This window comes from Lupinus angustifolius, chromosome LG15, assembly GCF_001865875.1.
Source record: "Lupinus angustifolius cultivar Tanjil chromosome LG15, LupAngTanjil_v1.0, whole genome shotgun sequence".
Classification (NCBI taxonomy): Eukaryota; Viridiplantae; Streptophyta; class Magnoliopsida; order Fabales; family Fabaceae; genus Lupinus; species Lupinus angustifolius.
This window is the reverse complement of record NC_032023.1, coordinates 18811875-18835583: the sequence shown is the minus strand read 5'-3', so window position 1 is coordinate 18835583 and position 23709 is coordinate 18811875. Positions and strand designations below refer to the sequence as shown.

General features: G+C 32.3%; 4 protein-coding genes across 12 annotated transcripts in view; 2 read left to right on the top strand and 2 right to left on the bottom strand.

Annotated features, from left to right (window-relative positions):
* On the top strand, positions 1456-7536 carry LOC109328367 (target of Myb protein 1-like). Of its 2 annotated transcripts, none has more exons than XM_019561802.1 (10): positions 1456-1766; positions 2500-2578; positions 3078-3176; positions 3275-3388; positions 3581-3741; positions 4589-4670; positions 5301-5386; positions 5549-5743; positions 5940-6391; positions 6692-7536. In XM_019561802.1, the coding sequence occupies exons 1-10, from the start codon at positions 1495-1497 to the stop codon at positions 7297-7299; spliced, it is 2148 nt and encodes a 715-aa protein (XP_019417347.1). In that variant the 5' UTR covers positions 1456-1494; the 3' UTR covers positions 7300-7536. The 2 variants fall into 2 exon arrangements, with proteins under 2 accessions (XP_019417347.1, XP_019417346.1); XM_019561801.1 differs by having other exon boundaries at positions 1457-1766; positions 5940-6433.
* Positions 8509-11198, top strand: LOC109327309 (protein PEROXIN-4). 4 transcript variants are annotated; one of them, XM_019560391.1, is made up of 7 exons: positions 8511-8622; positions 8741-8797; positions 9010-9129; positions 9345-9473; positions 10109-10238; positions 10797-10905; positions 10944-11198. In XM_019560391.1, exons 2-6 carry the CDS (start codon positions 8792-8794, stop codon positions 10883-10885), a joined length of 474 nt encoding a protein of 157 aa, XP_019415936.1. In that variant the 5' UTR covers positions 8511-8622; positions 8741-8791; the 3' UTR covers positions 10886-10905; positions 10944-11198. The 4 variants fall into 4 exon arrangements, with proteins under 4 accessions (XP_019415935.1, XP_019415936.1, XP_019415934.1 ...); XM_019560390.1 differs by having other exon boundaries at positions 8509-8632; positions 10797-11198; XM_019560389.1 differs by having other exon boundaries at positions 10797-11198.
* Positions 11795-17792, bottom strand: LOC109327373 (putative hydrolase YtaP). Of its 4 annotated transcripts, none has more exons than XM_019560485.1 (13): positions 17490-17792; positions 17226-17284; positions 17058-17138; positions 16829-16960; positions 16430-16516; positions 15543-15596; positions 15349-15439; positions 15187-15257; positions 15045-15114; positions 14535-14587; positions 14085-14178; positions 13513-13610; positions 11795-12034 (listed from the first exon to the last, which is right to left on the bottom strand). In XM_019560485.1, exons 1-13 carry the CDS (start codon positions 17728-17730, stop codon positions 11945-11947), a joined length of 1221 nt encoding a protein of 406 aa, XP_019416030.1. In that variant the 5' UTR covers positions 17731-17792; the 3' UTR covers positions 11795-11944. The 4 variants fall into 4 exon arrangements, with proteins under 4 accessions (XP_019416030.1, XP_019416032.1, XP_019416031.1 ...); XM_019560486.1 differs by having other exon boundaries at positions 11796-12034; positions 16430-16521; positions 16834-16960; positions 17490-17791; XM_019560487.1 differs by lacking the exon at positions 15543-15596 and having other exon boundaries at positions 17490-17791.
* The window catches only part of LOC109327353 (protein tesmin/TSO1-like CXC 5), a 4663-nt gene continuing 2968 nt past the window's right edge, over positions 22015-23709 (bottom strand). The window contains exons 7-8 of one of the 2 annotated variants that reach the window (XM_019560463.1): positions 22592-22981; positions 22015-22440 (exon numbers count right to left, since the gene is read on the bottom strand). In XM_019560463.1, coding sequence (XP_019416008.1) covers positions 22208-22440; positions 22592-22981 — 623 coding nt within the window. In that variant the 3' untranslated portion in view covers positions 22015-22207. The remainder of the gene's footprint in view (positions 22441-22591; positions 22982-23709) is intronic. The other variant, XM_019560464.1, reaches the window with a different exon arrangement.

Below are 23709 nucleotides of genomic sequence, written 5' to 3'. Positions count from 1 at the left end.
TCATAATTTATATAAAAATGAAATTATAACTTATAAAGGTAAAATATGAAAACATAAATTACTCCATAACTAGTTATTTTATGTTTTTTCTTTATCAATTAGTATAGAATAAATATCTATATCTATATCTATACTATTAATAAAGGGAAAACACAAAATAACCACCCATCATGGTGTAATTTGTGTTTTCCTATTTTGCCCTCAATATCTTTTTATTTCTACCAAAAAATCATATAATATTATTTTATTTTATCCTTATTATCTTCTTATTTTAAAAGTGTATTTAAAAAATTGAATATTAGACAAATTGAAATAAATTCAACTGTAAATTTAGTGCAAAAATTATATTTGAATTTATAAAATACAAACTATACATTACAAACGATAGGAAAGCGGGTTGACAGGCACGACAGTGCATGTCAACACCCTAGTAAAATAGAAAAATACAAAATCATCATGTTGCCTAATTACTAATTCTTATTATAATAGTAAAATATTAAAAATGAATAATTATTTAAATATTTTAAATAAAGAAAGGACAAGATAGAATATAAGTAAGTTTTGTATTATTTATAACAAAACAACAAGGATAAAATGGACTATGGAGATTATATATGGAATATATAGACCCACTAATTAAAAATAATTAATAGTCAGTCATATATTTAGTCTCTATACCACTACCATTTGATGTACAGTAATAATTTTAAATTTTGATACAAGTATATTTTTTTAATTTATATCTCACATGTGAGAATCTTGTCATAAAGATAAAATTTATTTTGATGGACGAAACTAAAATTTAGTATGGACTAAGGATTACCTCTAACACTTCTTCTTTAATATGCACTAATTTTAATTACTAAGTACGCTAAATAGTTAAGGTTATTATAGTTAATTAATAAATATAAACCATAATTTCATATATATTCATGTACATTATATTATAAAGTACAAGAGTCTTTCCCACCCGGAAAAATCATTTTATCTAGATTATTAGTGCACTCTAGACTCTAAAGTATAAAGTCTACATTAAAAAAAAGTATTTGTTTGCCTCTTAGGAATTCTAATCCACACCATGTTTTTAATATAGAAATTATAAACAAATCCTCCATTTATTCGCGTTGTTTTACAGAAATTAATTTTTCTCTCTCAACAATTATTTGCCCCTTCAAACTAACAAATATAAGAATATAATCGATTAACGAATAATTAATATTGTCTTGTGGGAAGATAATAATAATTAAATAAAAACAAAATTCCAGAAGAAAGAGAGATCACATATTCTAAACATTGTTTTTTATACTGTCAGTCAATCATCCACAATTGATTTATAAAAAATAATATAAATCAACGATGAATAATTTGCTTTAAGTGCACGAATTTTAAACTCTAACAAAAATTAATTCAAAATCTGGTTGACAATGAAAATCTCGTTGTCTTTAACACTAACAAGGTCGTCATCAGCATCAACACGTGGAGCGTTATTATTGGATGCGAGTCATGCCACCCCTTTCTTACTTTCCATTATACACCCCCACTTTTTCTTCAACGGAATTCCTCTCTAGAGAGAGAGAGAAGAGAGAGAGAGGTTATTACACGCCGTGTTGGCGTATCACCGGAATTGATCTTCGATCGCATCGGAATTTCATTATTCGAACAGAGATGGTGAATCCGTTGGTGGCGCGTGCCACGAGCGACATGCTTATCGGTCCTGATTGGGCTTTGAATATCGAGATCTGTGACGTACTCAACCGTGACCCTGGGTAATCTATTCGTATCCTATTTTAATTCACAACACGTGTTTTTGTATGCAATTTTCTTATTCTTATGAGTTTCTGTGTATTTGATCGAATATTTCATTGTTTTTGCGGTTAGTTGATGTATGACTAAGATTCCTTATATATTCTGTTTTGTTTGAATGAATTATGATAGCTGTTAGAGATTGGTATTAGAGTTGATGCTATTCCTCCTCTGATTATTTTGATTTTACTTTTGCGTTGCCTTAACATCAATGGAACATCACATAAATTAGATTATGAAATTTTGAATTCGAGTTGATGCTATTTCTTCTCTGATCGTTGTGATTTCACCAGAATGATGGCTACTATGAGTTCTACAAGTTTCCATGTGATCCAAATGTTTGTGGCCATCTGGTTATGTTTGATAGCTAATACTGTTGTCATTTTCGTGTCTGTGCCTATTCGGTTATGTTTCGAAGTTTGAAAGTCTCATATCTGAATCTGAATGTTCACATTTCTTATGTTTTTAAGTTGATTACAAGTTATTTCTTTTTTTATTTTATTGAGAGAGGGGGTGGCATGCTTCAATTTGTGCATATTTATGTTTCTGTACACTTCTGAGATTGCAAATTGATTGTTCTTTTTCTTTTCTTTTTAATGATATAATTTTGGAGCTGGTATTTCTTGTATAATTTTCTAGTTTTCTGAGTGCTCTTCACTTCCAAGTTGAGAAATCAGTTTGATTATGAATTATCAGGCAAGCCAAGGATGTTGTTAAAGGTATCAAGAAGCGGATTGGAAGTAGAAATTCTAAAACTCAACTTCTTGCACTAATTGTAAGCACATGTACTTCATTTATATACCTTTTCAACTCATATCTCAACATTGTTCAAGCTGCTTTAGGATTTATGTACTTCTTTATTTGTTTTTTCAGATTTCATTTTAACCTGAAAGTTATACACATTTGTTTGAGGTTTATAAATTTCTCTATGCTTGTATGGAATGGACATACCCTTAAAATATTTGTAAGCAGAGTAAAGAACATATTTCATTACAAGAGAAGGAAACTTTCAATTAGCTTGATTCCTTGTTTCTTTAATTTATTTTATGTTGAGCAATAAATAACTGGTGGAACATTGTATAAGATTGGAATTTGTGGGGCTGAGTCATTAGCAGTGTGCTCTATTCTCCTTTTGCCATGCTTCACTAGCTGTCTAAATTCTGATTGTTCAGATATGAAGGATTCTTTCTCGTCTTTATATTGTCAACTTTTCTATATCATCTTTAACAACTAGAAAAGTACATTTTGTTTTCTATTGGTCTACTATATTCTAGTTGCTGGAGACTATCGTAAAGAATTGTGGGGACATTGTTCACATGCATGTTGCAGAGAGAGATGTTATTCAGGAGATGGTTAGAATAGTAAAGAAGAAGGTATTTACGTTTCTTAAATGTTTTCATTGCCTTTTATGCTATACTTGTTTTTATCTCGTAAAGTAAAATATATTTGTTATTTGCCCTGTCATTTGTAGCCCGATCCTCATGTTAGAGAGAAGATACTGATTCTAATAGATACATGGCAAGAAGCTTTTGGAGGGCCAAGGGCAAGATATCCACAGTATTATGCTGCATACCAGGAACTGTTGGTATGTTTACCACAAGCTAAATGCTTAGAGATTTTTCGCCAAATATGTCCTCTTCATCTACCATTATGACCAGGAAGAAAAACTGTTCATTTAAACTTTTATTTTGGACATAATGTTCTCCTCTGATTGCTTTTATGTAAACCTTGTGATTTTTTTTGTTATATTATTCTGTTAAGGATTTGTTTGTTTCAGCGTGCTGGGGCAGTATTCCCTCAAAGGTCTGAGCAATCTGCACCTGTATTCACACCGCTACAGACACATCCATTGACATCTTACCCTCAAAATATACGTGATTCTGATGCTCGTTTGGGCACAGCTGAATCCTCTGTAGAGTCCGAGTTTCCAACCCTAAGGTATATATCTATCTCACTTGTTTTTGTCATCTGAAAAGTAGTTGACTTAATTTGTTGATTCAAAGTCTTAGTTTCCTACTTGTTACAGATCTTTGTTTGACAGAATGTATTAAATAAGTATGTAGGCAGTGTAGTCATGTATCATAACTATACCTGTTGTCCTTGACAGGTTTTCTTTGAAGCTCATATGTCACAATTTCAAGCTACATGTATTTTTTGTTTCTATATTTTAATTTTATAATTGGCCTTGCCTTGTATATCATTTTTTTTCAAATGGAATGATTGTTGCATCATTTTTGCCTGAAAGATCAAGCAAAGTTAGGTGATGTTTGGATAACCAATGGTAAGTAAAAGAAAATATGCAAAATTTAGTTTAAGAAAGGAATCCACATTTTAACTGTGTTTTTTTATAAAATAAAATAAACTTCCTATTATTTTCAAGATCTATGTATACATGAGAAGAGTGACGGTTAATTAGATTTAAAGCTCCCTCTTGGTTGTTTCTTTATATGATAGTACCACCAATATATGTTTGTTTCCTAGTCTGGATACATTCATCAGTTTCTTTTAAACTGGTAAGAACTTGAGCTGGATTAACTTCAATGGATTTAAACTACATTCCCCTCTTTTCTTTATAGTTTAATGAGCATATGATACTCTTTGTATTTACAGTTATTGCTATTAAGATCAGGCAATCAGCAACAACTATTATTGTTGATTTATTATTATTATTACTATTATTATATTGTTATTATTATTACTATGATGATAACAATTTTTACATCTGTTCCTGATTACCATATGTAATCATGCATTGTTTTCTTTTAATTGAAATTCCTATTGTCAGTTTGACTGAAATTCAGAATGCACGTGGTATTATGGATGTTCTTTCTGAAATGCTCAATGCGATAGATCCTGCCAATAAAGAAGTAAGTTGTTCAATTCAAACATTCTAATTATGATGTATATGAATAAAATTATTCAATCAAATATGTTTAATATCACCTAATTGCACATTTTGTGCTTCAGATTTTTTGGTTTTCTTTTCATCCCAAAATGATTCATTGACTGGAATAGTGGAATTAATCCTTGAATGTTTGAAGTGATGTTAATGTGTCCCTCCCTTGTAGTTTTTTGAGCTATAACAGCTGATTTATGTGTAGGATAGTAATTCACAGAGTCGGAAAAAATGTTTTATGGGGACAAAACTGATTTGGGTTTCCATTACTTCTACTATGATTATAAGGCACAAAACATTGAAAAGTTTTGGTATGGAAGTAAAAAATTGACATAGCTAAAAGTTTCGATATGAAGCTTAAAACTGAGTAGAAGCTGCTGATATGAAAATTATAACTTGCCAAGAATATTTGGTCATTGATATGATAAGCGAACTCTTTGATACTCTGGTTTGGCAGTTGATGTGGCCTTTCTGAATTGACTTGCAAACAGACTCTAAATTTTTTCTCCTTTAAGCATTGAAATTCAAGATACTATTGATTATCATGTTTAAATTTCAAACTTGTACGTGCCAAGTCATGTATGATTGTTTCTATTTTTAGGGTCTTAGTCAGGAGGTTATTGTTGATTTGGTGGAGCAATGTCGAACATACAAGCAGAGAGTGGTACACCTTGTTAACTCAACCACGTAAGATCTGATGTCCCTTTCCCTATCATTATGCTATAACAATGGCCTTGTTGTGTATTCTTTATTTGTTTGATTTCTGAACTGTACTCATTAAATTTCCTTCTATAAATCCAACGAAAAAAATACCCATGTTATTATTGTGTTTCTCTGTTTATTTTTTAGGGACGAGTCACTCCTATGCCAAGGACTTTCTCTAAATGATGATCTGCAGCGTCTGCTGGCCAAGCATGAATCGATTTCCTCAGGAACTTCTGCTCAAAATCACACCGAAAAACCAAAGACTGAACCTTCTGGAGCACTTGTAGATGTTGATGGTCCTTTGGTTGATACTGGAAATACTAATAATCAAACTCATGGGTAATCAATTGTTTCTCCTGCCTTGATGAACTAGGTCATAGGTTTTAGCTTTGACTGCAGAGTTTCATTTATGTTCTCATGTATAAACATGCAAAAATAGATTGATTTTAGAAACTGCATTTGAGATGACTTGACAATAACCTGACCTGTCTTGTGCCTTCTATATGGTTTCCTTAATTTTTATCTATTTTCGCAGATCCTCTGCTAGTACTGAAGCAGGGTCCCAAACATTGAATCAGTTATTGCTACCTGCACCCCCCACATCAAATGGTTCAGCTCTCCCTGCAAATCCCAAATTTGACCTGCTCAGCGGTGACCTGCTCAGTGGTGATGACTATAACTCACCAAAAACAGAGACTTCACTCGCTCTTGTTCCTGTAGGTGAACAACAGCCAGCCAGTCCTATATCTCAGCAGAATGCTCTTGTACCTTTTGACATGTTTTCTAATGGTAGCAATGCATCAACTTCTGTCAATGCCCAGCCAACTAATGCTGTTGGCCCAACCAATACATTAGGCCCCCAATTTCAACAACAACAATCTTTCATATCTCAAGGTGCATTTTACCCCAATGGGAATGTGCCAAATGGAGGCTCACCTCGGTACGGGCAATCACCATATGCACAAAGCACAGATCCTGCTTGGAATGGTCAGGCTGCACAGCAGCAACAACAACCTTCACCAGTTTATGGTGCACTTATGTTTCTTTATTGGGTTAATTTCCTGTTTGGCTCAAATCCTTTCACAACTACATTCTCTTCATTTTAGCAAAACTGCTTTCATGTTGGTTATTCATATGTTGTCAATGTTTTCTTTCCTAACTGACCTGCAGTGATTTGCTGGGTTGGTGATTGGTTGGGTTGAGGAGAATGCTAGTGTGTGGGATTTGTGCTTTCATGCTTTTGACATTGATGCATCACTCGCTTCTTTTTCATTTTTTGGTTAACAGGTACACCAAGTATTGGATCATTGCCACCGCCTCCCTGGGAAGCTCAACCGACAGACAATGGTAGTCCAGTAGCAGGCAGTCAATATCCACAACCACTGCAACCCACTCAAATGGTACAGAATGCTGCATATCCTCAGGGACCTCAATCAATAGGAAACGACCATGCCGCCGGTATGTACATGCAGCCAAATGCTAACAGCCATTTGTCAACATTCAATAACCATGTTGGTCAAAGCAATCAAGTCAGCATGCATCCACAGTATATCCAGGGTGCTGCAGGTCCCTATATGGGAATGGTTCCACAACAAATGCAAAATGGTCCTGCCGCGTCCATGTATCCACAATCTATGTACCCACAACAGATGTATGGCAACCAGTTCACAGGATATGGCTATGGTCAGCAACCCGGGGTTCAATATGTTGAGCAGCAAATGTATGGTCTATCTATGAGAGATGATAGTGGTCTGAGAAACCCTCACCAAGTTTCTACCGCATCGTATGCGCCATCTGGGAAGCCTTCTAAGCCAGAGGATAGTTTATTTGGGGACCTTGTTAACATGGCAAAAGTGAAGCCAAAATCTCCTCCTGGCCAAGCTGGTGGCTTGTAGAATTGAGTCTGGGTTTACATTTTTCACCTGTTTGCTAACTCTTGTCTTCATTTTTCTTTCTTCTTCTCATTTTACGTATATTATTTTTAATATATGTATATTTCTTTTTTAATTATTGTCACATATTGTACTGCTTGTTGGGCATTTGACATTAGATCATGTACATTTGTTCTAGAATAAAAGACTGAAAATTGAATGGAAAAATGGATAGGGAGCATCCTATTCCTCTTCTCTTTTCTTAATGGGGTTTTTTATGGTTACAAGTGCTTTTAGCATCCTCATAAACTACTAATTAATAGATAATTAGTTTACTAAATGATTTTTTTTGGTTTATCACGTGTAATGAAATTTTATACTTTTTGGTTCAGTGATAAAAATAATAAGATTTTATGCGGTAAAATAAAATGCATGTGTTAATTATTGTTGTATATATTAAATAAAAGTAATACACATCAATAATAAATGATGTATTGACCTTGTAGGAATAAAACTTAAGTCCAGCTAACCTACACATATATCAACTGGTTAAACTATTCACTATTTTAATTGGAAAATAGATCAAAATCTTTATATATTTTAAAATAAAAATTATAATAAGTATTTGGCAAAAAAAAATAGATTCATCCTCTATATTATTTCATGTTTAGAAGTTAGTCATATAATTTACTTTTTCAAATAAGTTCTTTATTTTTTTTGTATTATTGAATTAGTTTTCAAGTTCTTTTCTTTTTCAAAGGGTCTTATATGTTATTTTTTTTATTACTTTTATAGCTTATTATGAATGGCACTACAATTTTGAATTTTGGTAATAGAGTTTTGAGGGAAAGTCTATTAGCATGACTATAAATTGAAAACAAAAATTAAGTTTGAATATCGATATAATAATTTTCCAATAAAATTTGTGATTACTTCACCAATCATACATGTTGTAATTTTTGCCCCAAAATACACACCAACCTTTTCCGCATAAGATAAAAAAAAGAGTTTAATGACCATACATCAATTATATATAATATTTTTTATATTGTGCGTATAACTTTTAGTTTTTAATTATTAGTAAGCGAAAAAAATGTATACACTAACGATGTATCTTAAAAAATAGAAATGAATAATAAATAATATAATAATTATATATAAATTGTTATTATTATATGAGTAAAATAAATTATAGACACCAACCTTTTCCGCATAAATAAAAAAACAAAGATAAATATCTTAATTACTCTTGGCGTGGTTGGTTTCATATAATTTTCATCTCTTCATCTCCGATTCATACTTTACCAATCACCATTTCCGATTCATTGTTTCCTTCGCCACACTATCGTTTTACACGGTAACTTCTTTTCTTCCTTCATACTCGATTCTTGTTTGCGTTTCCTCTTTTTTCTTCATACATATTCGTTTAATGTTAATGAATTGTTTTTTCTTCCTAATCACGCAGTTCAATTCATTCTGAAGAAGATAATTTTACATTTTGAGCATAATATCCAGTATGCAGGTTAGATTTGATGTTATGGATGCAATTTGTTTTAATAAATAACCTAATCCATTGGTATTGATGCTTTTAATTGAATAGTTATCGTTTATTGGTAATTTGAAATGGGTGTAACTGCTATGTATTTTGAATTATGTACTTTAAAAAAAATGCATTTGTGTGATTCTGCTATGTGCAAATGATTTTGTAACTGTGAATTATGGTTTTTGATGCAGGCTTCGAGGGCAAGGCTTTTCAAGGAGTACAAAGAAGTGCAACGAGAGAAATCAGCTGATCCTGATATTACTCTTGTCTGTGATGATTCTAACATTTTTAAATGGAATGCCCTTATCAAGGTATGCTCGATAAGTTAGCATCGGGTAGACATGTTAGAACGAGGCTGAAATAAGCGGAAGAGAACAAGAGAAGAGGGTGAAAAAGTGGGACATTTTGTTCTATCCTATCTGTACACCAAACACTGCCTATGTCTCTTGTGGGAGAGTTAACAACATAAGATATTCAACTAGTCTGTGATGTGATGATTCTGACATGTGATTTGGTTTTGTTTTAGGGACCCTCAGAGACTCCTTTTGAGGGAGGTGTCTTTCAGCTTGCCTTTTCTGTTCCAGAGCAGTATCCTCTACAACCACCTCAAGTCCGATTTTTGACTAAAATATTTCACCCAAATGTGCATTTTAAGGTGGGATGAGTACCTCTTTAAGCAACTGTAAATTTGTTTTTGTGCTTTCTCACCTATAAAGCATGTCCACATGATTTCTGAGGAGAAATAGATTATCATAATTTATTTCATGGATGAATGGTTTCTGAACTTATCCCTCTAAGCGATGCATTCTTGAAAAGGTTTTAATAGTTATATTTGTGGGGAGTAGATGAGCTTAAATACCTTGGTAGTCCCTTCTATGAAGCATCATCATTGAAATGAAAAAAAGTTTGCAACTTGTAACATAAACATGCTCTAGGGCACACATATGATATTTGCGAATGATGAGAATATGCCCACCATGACATGGTCTATGTTGCTTAGTTTCTTTCTATATGACCAGAAGACTAATAAACATTAGCAATTCATACGAGGCTGGTAAGTTAGAGAATACTTAGCTCTATGCCTGCTATTAAACTCATTGTAGTCTTGAAGCATATTATTGATTTGAATTTGATTGCTTGTTTCATTTTTTTTTGGGGTAAAAGCTTCGTTAATTGATTTTTGTTATCATTCTGTTCATTGTAAGTTTCATAGGTAACTCATTTCTATTGGATTGGTGTTTGTGACATTTGTTTTCTTGAATACTATTTAAACATCTTTGGAATTTCCAGACAGGGGAGATTTGTCTGGATATCTTGAAAAATGCTTGGAGCCCGGCTTGGACGCTGCAGTCTGTGTGTAGGGCTATAATTGCTTTGATGGCCCATCCAGAACCTGACAGCCCACTGAATTGTGATTCAGGTTGACAAACTTTCTCCATCTTATTTGCTTTTCCTCATTTGTCTCTTGTTTTGTGGAATGAAAAAGATTTTTTATTCTCAACTCCCACTCCCCCAACAAGAGTTGAAGAGAGATTTAAATCCATATGATACTAAATTGTAGAATGCTTTATCTTGACTATGGGAGATCTTATTGAAGTTTGATTTGAAGATTGAGAAAATGCATAAGATATGCTGGTTAACTATTTTTAAACCTTCACATGTTTATCAATTATGCCCGAGAGTCTGAGACAATGAGTGAGATATTGGTTCACTAGAATCAGATATTTCACTCAATGCAGATCTTTTTGGTCTTCAACTGCATGTGCTGTTTGAAATGACATGTATTTTTTCTGGATATTTGTTGTGCATCGTAGAACTGTCATAAATAAAATTCCAGTCGGTAAACTCTTAAAGTCTTCACTAATCCCAAATCTACACACTCATCTTATGTTTGCTATTAAAAGATGTGAGCTTAAAGCTTGTAGTTTTATAAGACCAGTATGAAATGAGACTATTTTTTCCCCACACTGTGTTACAGGAAATCTTCTGCGTTCTGGTGATGTTAGAGGATATCAGTCCATGGCAAGAATGTACACGAGGCTTGCTGCTATGCCCAAGAAAGGCTGAATTAATTCATATAATTTTTTCTATTGTTTATGAGGAGAGTATATGAATGGACTATGTGTTTGAGTCCAAAGATATTGTGACATGTTAGTAGTAGGGACAGCTTTTCTATGTTCTACTAGTATTGACTTGCTTAAATGTATACATTTTTAAGACACGACTTTCATTGTTTGATGGTTTGTATTGAAGTGGTAATTTGTACAACAAAAATGTAGGTTTGACTTTGCATTTCTAGGCTTCTACTATAACTGAGCTCAACATGCTTGATTGATTCTTGATTAAGAATAAAGGACTAAGCTGATTTGTGAAGAGAAAAAGAACCAGGGACAATTTTGCTCCCCTTATCTTAAAAAGCTTCTTACAAGAGGGAGCAAAAAATTCTGTTATTGATGAGCGTATATAAAAGCAAATCAGAACTCAGAAATTGTTCCAAACTCAAATCGGAAAAATCCTCCATTGATCCCATTGTATGACAATGGCTTGAGGCTTAAGGTGTGTAGATGGTGGTCATCGGGCATTTTTGTCTTCAATGGCAACTACATCGGTCAATAAGGTGTGCCAAAAAAGAACCATCTTATTTCTAAATCTTTCTAGAAATACAATCGTAGGAAGTTCACTTACATTGGAACAAAATTAAAGCATCAGAAATACCTTGAAGAATAAAGGTATGCCTTTTCAAAGTAGATAAGAACCATGTCTCCTTGGAGCAAAGGGAAGGTTACATACATTGAACCATGGTTGGTTCTTTATTTGTAGCGATGCATGATACTTTCAGAAACCAAGTGGAGAGGCATTTTGCATTATTTACAAAATTCCTCACGTACAAATATAGAATAAAATTTTATTGTCTCATATGCTATCTCGTGTTAAGGAAAATATGTCATATCAATTAAAAAAAATTAAACTTTTATTGTTATTTTTGTTTTATTATCATCGGCATATAAGACACAATTTGAGATAAATGATATTCGTTCACAAATAAAATAGGGAAAGGCAACTAGAATGATAGATATTAAATAACAAGTAGTGCATGAAAATAAAAGCACAACACAATAGCACAAGCTAAGGCTTCAGAAAACTATCAAACCAAGCAGCTACTTCTTTCACTTGGAACCGTGTTAATTGGTGATAAACTCCAGGTTCTGCAATAAACTGCATGTCAAAGCAATCAATCATAAATGAGCTGCCATCTAGGTAATTAATAAGGGAGATATTTTTACAGGTATACTACGTTTATGCAATATTTGAAAAAAAATCCATAAATTAAAATATTGTGTTAAGTTAAGAGGGAGAGTAAACGTAAGCTGTTAATTGCTTAGCCGTACATTTGCTGATTTAACCAAAATGGTTACCCTTGGAATCTTCATCTCCCAGCATGATACGAGTTTATATAGCATAGTATTAATCATCAAACAAACAGTAGTTTTATTTTTTTTAATTTAGTTTTACATTCAGATTTAATACACATTAGGAAGCTTTGTTTTTGTGTGTGGATGAATTGAATGAGGTCATATACTACATATAAAACCAAAATAAATATTAAATATACCGTATATATAAGTGTAAAAACATATCACATTTTTTTTGATTTTTTGTAGCACTTACTCTCCATTACCGGGGAGGAGTCTCATTCAATAATTAAATGGCAAAGTGCATGACAGCACTTCATACATTTATTGATAAATTCCAAAATAAATCTAGAAGGTTAGATGTACTAGGTAACCAATTTAATTAATAATTATTTATCACTATTTATTAACAATTAAATATCATGATTAGTTATATGATTGACATAATATATCCAACTTGCGTATTCTAGTTTATGATTATCTCCTCCAAAGTGTTCAAAGTTCAAACAGTGAATCACTAACGTTGATAAAGAAAATATTATTTTTTTGCGTAGTGCCGTTGTGTATGATTGCCTTCGATGGTGCGTTTGTCAAGAGGGTGAACTTTCTAACCCATATTTGTCTTATATGACTTGAGTAAGATTTCCTTCAATGGTGGGTGGATGTTAAATATGGTTTAAACACAAAAAATATACTTATAAAATATATATGATTTTATTCATTTTCCTCCTAAACTCAATTCATAAAATAAAATATATATATATGAAGACTCACAACTTTTACCTTTTATTTTAGCTTATAACTATGTATAAGGTCAAATAAACATACTTATTATTTGTGGGACTACATTCTATGGTCCAAATTCCTATTTTTCATTCTGGTACAAATTAAAAAAGTTTTTTTCATAGTTAGACAATTATTATATCGCACCTCTTTTTGCAAATTAAAAAGTCTCACCCCTAGATGGAAAGCAGAAAAGCACATCCTCTTAACACATTAGTAAAGTAGTGGAAGTGGTTGGAATGTGGTAAGGATTTCATGTGTTTGTGCATTTACTTGCCGTGGTAAAGAGAGACTCCTTGATGTACCCACACATTAAAAGATGGATCCGTGAACGCATATGCCTCATGCTTTTGAGTGCAAAACTAAAATTCAATGGACTCCCCTTCCATTTTTATTACTAGACGTTTTTAATGAAATTGTGTTACCTAAATCGGAAATTGCAGCGCAGGTTCATACTTCATACCTTGAAATTATCACCAAACAAACATAAGTTCATACCTTGAAATTATCTAAACAGTCCAACTCTCCATATGCCTGGAGTGCATTTGATTCGGGAACTTCTAACCCTCCAATCGGGCACCGAGGATCTTCTGCGCCTAGAGTTCCAACGTTAAAATGAGTGCTTCAATTCAAACCTCAAAAAACCGAACAAGATTATTTTTTTAAAATTATTAATTTATAAAAAAATAAAAATATGAATAATTAGATTTTTGTTATTGCCCTATGTCATAATCATACATATGCACTGCTCTCTCCATTAATTGAGAGGAGCCAGACTCCAAAAAACCACAAAAGCTAAATTGCCCAAATAACTTAATTGACTAAAATGTGCAGATGTCTACCATATACTTGAGCAAATACGTGTATTATATCCAATCTTTATTTAATAAAGCACCATGGTTGAAAATGTCATTTGTTGACTTTAAGATAAAAGCTCATCTAGAAGAGTTTTTTCTCTCCACAATAGATATCCCCAAAAGAAGTAAAACTTGACTTGCAGTGCAGGTAATATATGAATAAGGTTGCCAGCTATTATTTGAAAATGTTTAAATCACATATAAGAACCTTACCATTAATAATAAGCAGTGGACGTGGTGCAATAGATGGAATTGAGTTGGATGAATCAAACTGGGAAGCTAGACCAGGAGCAATCCTGTCCCATACCTGATCAGAAATTATTAGTGTCTAGCATTTACTCCAAGATACTTTGGAAATTATGTTGTGTACAGTGGGTGAATAACTAGCAATTATAGGATATGCACTATTGTGCTAAGTATTAGCAATCCTGTTTTATTAAGGCAATAAACATATCAAAACATATACCAATTAATTTTGGGTGCACATCTTCCATCTAACTCTATGTGTCATCTCCTATAATTGTTTAATAAAAAATATATTTAAGTTAAAAGTTTAATAATCAATTAATTTCGCGAACAATCACAACAAGTGACATAGAAGATGTGATCCTCAATTAAAGACATGATCATAGTTATAGTTGGATTCCTAAACACTTGGTTGACCTTCTCCACTACTTCTCTGTCAATAGCACTTTTACCCAAATCATCACGAGCCGCTGCATCCACGAGCGTAAGAGCATTAGGAATGTATATACTGAAGCAGTATCAGAACATACATTCACAATTCTAACTTCGTCATGTAATTTAATCCATATAGGACCTAATAGTATCCAAATTCATGTCATATTTTCCGTTCTAGGTTTTTCTTGGATACAATTTTAACTTCACCATATAATTTAATCCATAGACAGTCTATTATAATTTATGAAAGACAAATTGTAAGAGAGACCATTAGTTTTAAGAATATACTGCATTGCAACATATGAGATTATACATCACGGACCATACATAGTAAACTGAGACATACAGAATTTTATATAAACAATAACAAGTTCAATATCTATAAAAGTATAAGGAGCATGAACTAGAGGAAATACAAGAAACAGGTAAAATATAATAAAATCTTCAAATTGCAGTACAATTTTTAAAGTCATTTGTTTTGACATCATTTACCTTCAAATACTGGCTTTATACTGTCAACTCGAGCCTGCCACTTATCGTTGTCTATGGCCCATCGAAACCCCTGCAAGCATATAGCACAAAAGTTCTCAAATTGTTCATTTAGAAAGCACATGAAAGCTTCATTCAATGTCACCTGAACACCCATCACAGAAGCAACCACACCATAGCGAGTATCAGCCGCAGCTGCAAACCATGCATGCATTCCTGCATCAAGGAAGTACGTTAGTATCAAGTCACATCAAACATATCATTAGAATCGGATCTGATATATTCATTTCGACTTCTTTTAACCAACCTCCAAGTGATATTCCAGTAATTCCTATCCTAGAAGGGTCTACATCCTCTCTCTGTGTTAGATAATCTGCCAATCTAATCAAGTCCCAGACCTGCCAGATTAAGGAATAATACACCATTTCTGGACCAATCTAATCATAAGTTAAAACAGTCCTAATGCTATTTGTTAAATAGCATGATAATAAAGGAAGTTACCGTGTCAAATATGAATGGCATTGTTTTACCATTTTTCCATGCATCAATAAGAGCCTGTATTTATTTTGGGAAGGGGATAGCAAACAAAATGTTAAAAAACCTGATCAGTTTAGAATTGAGTCAAGATGCTTTATGAAAGATCTTGGATAAATGATTTAAGTAAAAGACAGTTCATGCAAAAAAACAGAGTTCACAAAAAGTTTTCCACCAACTAAATTCTTGAAAGAGTAAAATGGGCACCATACTCGTCCTCTAAGACTAAATGTGACATGCATATCTAAAATACTGTTAATCTTAAAAATGAAAGTGATTTCCATTTGACTTTAGAGGAATTTAGTTGATAAAAATATTTTTGAGGTACTAAATTGGTTTTCACGAAATCTATTGAAAAACAAAATGTTTTTTTTACCCTTTCATATTTATTGAAAAACATCAATATTTGAGACAAATTACTTGTGGCAAAGCTTAATTTATATTATATAGAGAAAACTATTATATCGTGTTAGGAAATTGGAATCATTATGTATGTACTTGATTTAATTTGAATGAGAACAATGAATAATCTGATTTGGTTTAAGAATCAAATTCTCGTTTTTAGAATTATCACGCAAAGTAGGACTTGAATGGATCTTCAAATCAATTATCAAACTATGTTTGGAATTCGTTTTCTGTAACTAATTGAATATGTCAATGATCAATTTAATAGCAATGAAATAATAATAAAAATGATTTCAAAATCAATCTAATTCTCAATTTTGAAGTTTTCGATTCCATTTATTAATCAAACCAATTCCAAGTAAATAATATTTCAGTTTGAATATAAACTTAATCTTATCATTCATGTGAACCAAACTTGGCAAGGTAATAAAGGCAAAGCAAGCACATACATCTCGATATGTGTTCGTGCTGCTGGCTCGTTCACCATGGTATCGAGAATCCACAGCAATCGCCACATATCCTCGAGAAGCATATGCCTGAAACACACAAAAAGGAAAAAACAGAGACCAAATACAGAAACAAAAATCCCCATTATAATCAATTACAACCATAGAAACACTCCTCCCCATAGTGTCATGAAAAGAAAGCAAAAAAAAAATGTATTACTGTTATATCCTTCTATTTATATTTTTAATGATATTTTTATTATTGAAACTAAGAGTAAAAATATCACTTTAATCTTTGGTATAGGAGATGATTCTTACTTAGTTAATAGGATAAATAAGATAATTAGATTGCAACAACAGTATTAGTATATAAATAACAAACAGAGAAGATGCGTTAATAACCAGGAGTAATGGACGTAAATGTTCTTTATATTTGTCTGTACTGTGCACTAAAACAAGAGCAGGCCTTTTTCTATGTTGATCACTTTCCTTCTGGCTCAAAATCAACAGAGGTAACCGTCCTTGTTCACCTTCCTATTTGAAAGCACTATTTTCAAACAATAAAAAGGTATATATCTATGTATATATATATATAATAGAGATTTTGGACGAAGCTGAATCGAATTGTTACCTCTACAGTCAAATAAAGATTCTCCTCTTTGAGCGCACCTTCGTCTATCTCATCGTGTAGCAAAGACTGCATAATCTCTACCTGTAGGTATCGATATCATGCAACTATAACCAGAAAATTCAAATAACTAATGAATGAAATGATTCCATGAATGTCGAAAATTGAGACCTCTTCACCATATGGACGAGGATTCTGAACTGGCTTCGCGCGTTCAATAGTTAGTGGAACTGAAACAAACACAAGTAATGAATTTCAATCAATCATAGAAGAAGTATTAAGGTTTTGGAGTAACCGCGATTGTAATCACAATATAAACAATTATTCAATACATAACGTTTTTGAAGTTTCCAAAATCGCTACCGAAATTGTTATTCAAAATATGAAAAGTATGACAAGTTTACTAAAATATGATTGATAGTTTGATTTTGATACCTTGATTAGTTCTTCTGCTACGTAATATTTGAAGGAACTCTGATCTGAAATTCTTACTCTGAGGTTTGATTAGTTTTTGTTCCATTTCGGTTTGAGTGTGAAAGTGGGAATATGCAACACGCGTTCTGAGTTTGTTACTATATATAGAGGACCTAGTTCCATTTGCATGAACGAGGCACGTGTGTGTTAACAGAATCCATACGTGCCCGTGTGGAAGTGGCTGCACAGCTACAATTTTCATCGTCTCTATTGTGTTCCAGCTACAAATGATGTTGGCCTTACATATCCTTAACTTCTTCGCCTGTAGGGATGACAAAAAAAAAAAAAAACATGTACGTGCGGGTAAACATGTATGGGCACGAATACATATCACAAATGGTAATACGTAGTACATACGGACAAGTACGGGTATTATAATACCTATGTTTACGGGTACCCATTATTTATATAATTAAAATAAAAAGTACATTATTCTAACATTCATACATTTTTTTTTTCCTTTTAGTTTGTTTACATATTTTAGTTCGGTGGTGAATCACTATACAAATATTATTTTATTACATGCATAGAAACACATATGTTTTACAAAGAAAACATATACTTTTTGGTAAGGAAATGAGAACAAAAAAATCACACAAATAGAAAACACCAATAAGTTTAGTATTTTTGCCAAATATTCAATCAAAAAGTACAAAAATAATTAAGTTTCATCTCACTTGGAAACATAATAGAAGTAAAAAAATTAAAAATTCATTTATAATATAGGAAACTCGCGGGTACCCAAAAATACTCACACACGGGTACCCCTACAGGTACATGCGGGTATGAGTAATGTTCTCCTATTTTGAAATGGGTAGCGAGTAATTACTACCCGTGTCCACCTTTGTCCGTTGCCATCCCTATTCATGTGATACGTATTGAAAAGGATTTTGGTAAATAATGAGAATTTTTCACCTAAACCAAGAGAAATGTATTAACTGTTGGAGTAAGTAAAAATTAATTAACAGTAGTAGTTACTATCAAAGTATCAATTATGATGCAACTAGACTAGGGTTTTTTTAAAATTAGAAAAGTTAAATAACATAATAATATTTAGGCTATAAATAGTATATAAGCAATTTGTTTTAGTAAAATATTAGTAGACAATTATTAGTAAAATATATGAAAATTAATATTATACAATTTGTCCCCATCAGTCAAATAAAAAATATCGTTTATCAAGGAAGAACTCATCAAAGAATTTCATTAGAAATTAGTATTAGTAATTAAATGTTTTTGTGTAATCATTGTAATTAAGAGCAACAAGACATATATTTAGTAGTGTGAGACCCCTACTGGATTCCCTAAGGTTAAAAGTTCAATTCCTGAGAGCAATATTTATTGGAATGGCAACTACGAGTCACGAATCACGAAATGAATTAATTTCTTACTCAAAAGATGAAAAAATATCATTAGTAGTACTAAAAAAATCATTGTAATTAAGCATATGGTAATTTGGAAGAGCATCAATGCCCTCGGACATGGTGTGCATAGGAGTTTCAAATATTTGTCTTGAAAATGAAATGAATTAAATGACAGAATATACTTTTATGGCAAAGCATTTAAAAGTATGCATGGAGCATTGAGGGAGAATGAGAAGAAACTAGCATATAGAATGACAAACTTTTAATTTAATTATTAAAATTTTAATTATTTTCAACCAATCATTAAAATTTTAATTTAAATATATATTTTCAACCAATCACAAACAATAGCACATAGAATGACAAACTTTGTGGTATAATAGATGTGCTCCCAGGAAGAATGAGAAGAAACTATAGAGAATAACTCACATTTTAGATTAATCACTTGGGTTGTTTTGGAAAGGAGACATGTGCCACAACGGCTTGTGAATTGTGATGGCGCAAGGGGGTTGCAACATAATGAAGATGCGGTCCCTCATAAATGTACCACCAAAACTAGAAATGGTGACCAAAACTAGAAATGGTGAATAGATATACACATGTAATGGAGAAGATGGATAGAAACACACATGCATAGAGATAGTTAGCAGGGAAAAAATGTTAAAAAGAGCTTCTAATCTCAGTCCTTAATTTTAATATGAGTCATTTTTTACTAGATATGTTCCCTATATATATATATATTTAATTTTTTATAATTAAAATTGTATTAAAGATAAGCACTAAGAGTACTCACTCCAATATAGAAAAGTAGACTTTAACTCACCAAAGAAGAATCAATCAACAACAAAAAGCATTCACATCCCAAAAGTTATTAAACCACACATCCATGCAAGACCTAACTTTGATAATATCCACAATGCCAAGCACATCAAATGTGTCATTATTCAACACAATCTCATTTTTTAACCCACAAAAACAAGACCACACGCATCTAAAATAATGGAACCAAGTGGCAAAGTTAATATAGGATTCCTCAATAGATGTCACCACTCACCAACGAGCCACGTAGTAGTACAAGTCAGCACACGAGCAAGCATGCATGAAATGATGTATTTCAAAAGAAGTGATGTATTTATTATTTAATATTTTTTAGACGTGATATAGTTAATTTTCTAATTGAAAATTTGCTTATATGTTTAATTCTTTTGAAATCCTTAACATTTTACTATAAAAACCCTTAAATTTAATAGTTTTATATTGTTAATGTATTTATTTCACAAGTTATTGACCTAGTTATTCTCTCTTTTGTCCACAATTGCCACTGCTGAATAATATTTTTATTACATTTTCTTCTGATAAATTGAGGGAAAGGTTCCACATAAAAATATGTCTAAACATCATACAATATGTTTGTTTAAAAATGTCTTAAGACCATATAAAACTCAATCATAATCAGACACTGTAGATAATTGAGTTACATTTAAAAGTGATATAAAATTGAAAGAGTACTTCAAATCCAAAAAGTAGGAAGCTGCAACGAAACAGCACTTCCTGAGTTTATATCATTGAAGAATAAATACTTTGCCTAATAAATTATTATTTACTTGTTTGATACTTACACTTAACTTTCAGCTAAGAATTTCACAAACAAAATTAGAGTGTATGGTCCATAGTTCATGTACTATGAGTCTATGTCAACTAGATTCCAAAGGAAAATGTCACGAGAGTCGAAAATTTCACACAGCTATTTGAGACGGTGTACCTTGTAATAGTACACATGCAAATGGGTTAATAATGTTAGTTGCATCATTATTAGGAGTAATTGATGCCACTTCTTGTTATTACCTTTCAATATAACTTTGGAATTTGATTGATACTTATCTATTTTGTCTTGTTGAGATCAATTTTATCAATTTGATTCCTCAAAGTTCAAAAATTTCAAACAACCAATCCTCTAATAATTTGACCTTATGTTTGTGAGTGAAACAATATATGAAAATGACATAGTGAAGATTTAGAATTTGAGAGACCACATTAGTAAAACTAATATTCTATGATGTACTTATTATAGGATACTATTTAGAATATCTTCATTGTTCTTTTTTATAATTCATTTTAACTTTGTATATATGCAGCATTATTTTTCCTCACTCTCTTTGACTATCTAATAAAGCCATTAATTAAGGAGCAATAGAACTATTATTTTTCCTCATTCTCCGGCTCGCGTTTATTCTTTTCCTCTAACTCTCTACGCAAGCCATTATGCATAGTAAAGATTACCTTTGATTCTGCCGATAAAGTGACTTCGTGTGCAAGCCTTTGGCAGCACATCTACAAGTGAATAAAATATGTTGAGAAGTTTCTTATCTCAATAGCATGTCTCCTATGTTTTCTTATGCCAACAAAAATATTGGAAAGTTTCTTGCCCTAATAGCATGTCTTATTCGAGACAATTTGTAATAACAAATATTTGTTCTCTCGTTGCGATGTGGATTATAACCGTTATGATTTGAATTATTTTGCGATTTAAAAAATAATTTTAAATTCGATGCGCCTTAATGAGGTTTGATATGGTCAAAATGCGATAGCACTATGGTTCAATGCAGTCACCACAACCATAATATTACGATTGCATCACATAATGTGATCCGCAATTTGAATAATTTGACATCCTAGTAGACAGATTTGGTAGAACATAATATGAGTATGGTATGTTTCTATCTTATCCAATGTTTGATAGAAATCAAATAACTTAACAGATAATGACATACACTCTACAAATTATATGCGAATAACAAATTCATTCACGTGTTAGTATTACATGTATATCTATAATACATATATGTTAGGCTTAGTGGCAATAATGGGGTGACAGTGGTGGTTATCCTACCAATAATCCCATGCACATTTTTCTGTAATTAAGCACCTTAGCTTCATCCTTAATGACACTAACTAAAAATTCTCAACATATTACGTTAAGAATATATTGCATTGAACAGAATTCTCTGGTGTGAATTAACTTACTTCATTTTACCTATAAAATATCATTTCGGCACATAGTATACATCAAAATTGACCTATATCCAGGGCAAAGACTTAATTTTACTAAGATAATAACGCTAGAAAAGAAGAGGTTCCAGTTATATGTAGTTATGCTAGAGAAGTCCCAATTAACATGAGTGAACGAGACCCATATGGCTATATCTAATTATGCATGTCAATGGCAGAAATTCCTGGTGGCACACTGATACTAGGAACCTTTTTCATTACCAGTCAGATCCGAGACTTTTGGGATACATCAAATTTATACCAGAGTTATTTCAATGTGCAGGCAACCTTTAATGAAAGATCAGTATTAACATGATCATTAGTTACCGCATAATTCGTCTGAGATGTTTCAATAGACGCTGGGATGATGCAATTTGCAATGCAGTTGCTCTGAATATCCTTTTCCATCCTTATACCAGTTTCAGCACCACTATTAACATATTCTGCAGGTTCTTTCTTGCTTCCCACATCTTTCTTGGCTAATGAAGTGAACATTGTTTCTACAAAGTTAAAGATATAGGTAGTATTAGTAATGTTCTAAATAAAACTTAATAAAAGATTACTCAGAATATTACAGTACCCCACATTAATTTTGCCAAAACAAAGTGAAAGTGTTGATATTTCAAGAGGATAATGATATTAATGCCTAACCTTTTAGGTTCCCAAGAGTAATGAGTTCGTGAAGGACATCCCGGAATTTGGTCAGAACAAGCCTTTCTTGCTCTCCATAAACATCAGTGCATCCATCAGAATTAGATAACTTTTGAATCATGTTCTGACAATTGATGTTGCTGGCCACTCTATTTTCCAAACTATTACCGAGAAACATTTCATCCTGCTCATCGCACATCAATGCAAGTGTTTCAGGTGACAATGACCTATTATAATTGCCCATATCAGTTCCATCTGCTTCGTCTTCATTCACACAATCATCACAAACAGGCTTTTGGACATCTCTCGTGTTTTGCAGCGATTGCAATGAAGCAAAAGAAGCATCAAATTTTCCAGTCTGTATTTGCCGGTCTACTCTGCCTCTCATTACTGAAAAGTTAAAAAGCAATGACAATGGCAGTTCATTTTAAATAGAATACGCAAAGAAATTGTGGAAAGAGTGAAATACTAGAGAGAATGAAAGAGAGAAATATACTGACAGCAAGTTGTATGAACAGAGCGTGACATTGACTTCAAACCTATATTAACATTGATACTACAACTACATAATGGTGCCTGTAGGCCGTAGTCTACTTTAAAATTACACCCAGGGCAAAGAGTGAAAAAGTTCAGCAATATTTTACTGGTGTTTGTGAACACCTAACCAATGATCAAAGTGAAAAGTGGCTGAAGACAATGAGTATATGGGAGGTCACTAACCAGAATTCCTTCCTTAATTACATTGTTATCAAATCACACTAGTTTCATTCAAAACAGCCTCATTAATTTTATTTAATGTCAGTAGTTTCCTTTCAAACATTACAAATTCAATGTTCCAAGACCAAAAAAAACTCAGTATTAAGTTACCATTGGTGCACACCCAAAAAAATATCAGTACCCGGTTCTTATATTATAATTTTTTAGTTTTATAAATAAAATACACTTATCATCTTAAGTTTCAGATAACTCTTTCCTACATACCATAATACTTTCTCAATTCCTTAGTACCTTAATATGCTCCTCGAGAAACTAGATCACATGCATACAACCATTCCCTCTAACTTATGCCTTCGTTAGAAATACATACATGAAGATGTCTTCGAAAAAGAGAAATGAGA

Bases quoted from the DNA above. Each gene is read 5' to 3' on its own strand.
- LOC109328367 (XM_019561801.1), top strand. From the start codon at position 1,495: ATGCGAGTCATGCCACCCCTTTCTTACTTTCCATTATACACCCCCACT. The intron at 1,767-2,499 runs GTAATCTATTCG...ATGAATTATCAG, and splicing joins GTACTCAACCGTGACCCTGG to GCAAGCCAAGGATGTTGTTA. The intron at 5,387-5,548 runs GTAAGATCTGAT...TTTATTTTTTAG, and splicing joins CACCTTGTTAACTCAACCAC to GGACGAGTCACTCCTATGCC.
- LOC109327309 (XM_019560390.1), top strand. The intron at 9,130-9,344 runs GTATGCTCGATA...GTTTTGTTTTAG, and splicing joins AATGGAATGCCCTTATCAAG to GGACCCTCAGAGACTCCTTT. The intron at 10,239-10,796 runs GTTGACAAACTT...ACTGTGTTACAG, and splicing joins CCCACTGAATTGTGATTCAG to GAAATCTTCTGCGTTCTGGT.
- LOC109327373 (XM_019560485.1), bottom strand. From the start codon at position 17,730: ATGAAAATTGTAGCTGTGCAGCCACTTCCACACGGGCACGTATGGATT. The intron at 17,285-17,489 runs GTATCAAAATCA...TGTTTGTTTCAG, and splicing joins TAGCAGAAGAACTAATCAAG to TTCCACTAACTATTGAACGC. The intron at 14,179-14,534 runs GTCAACCAAGTG...ATTTCTGATCAG, and splicing joins ACAGAGAAGTAGTGGAGAAG to GTATGGGACAGGATTGCTCC.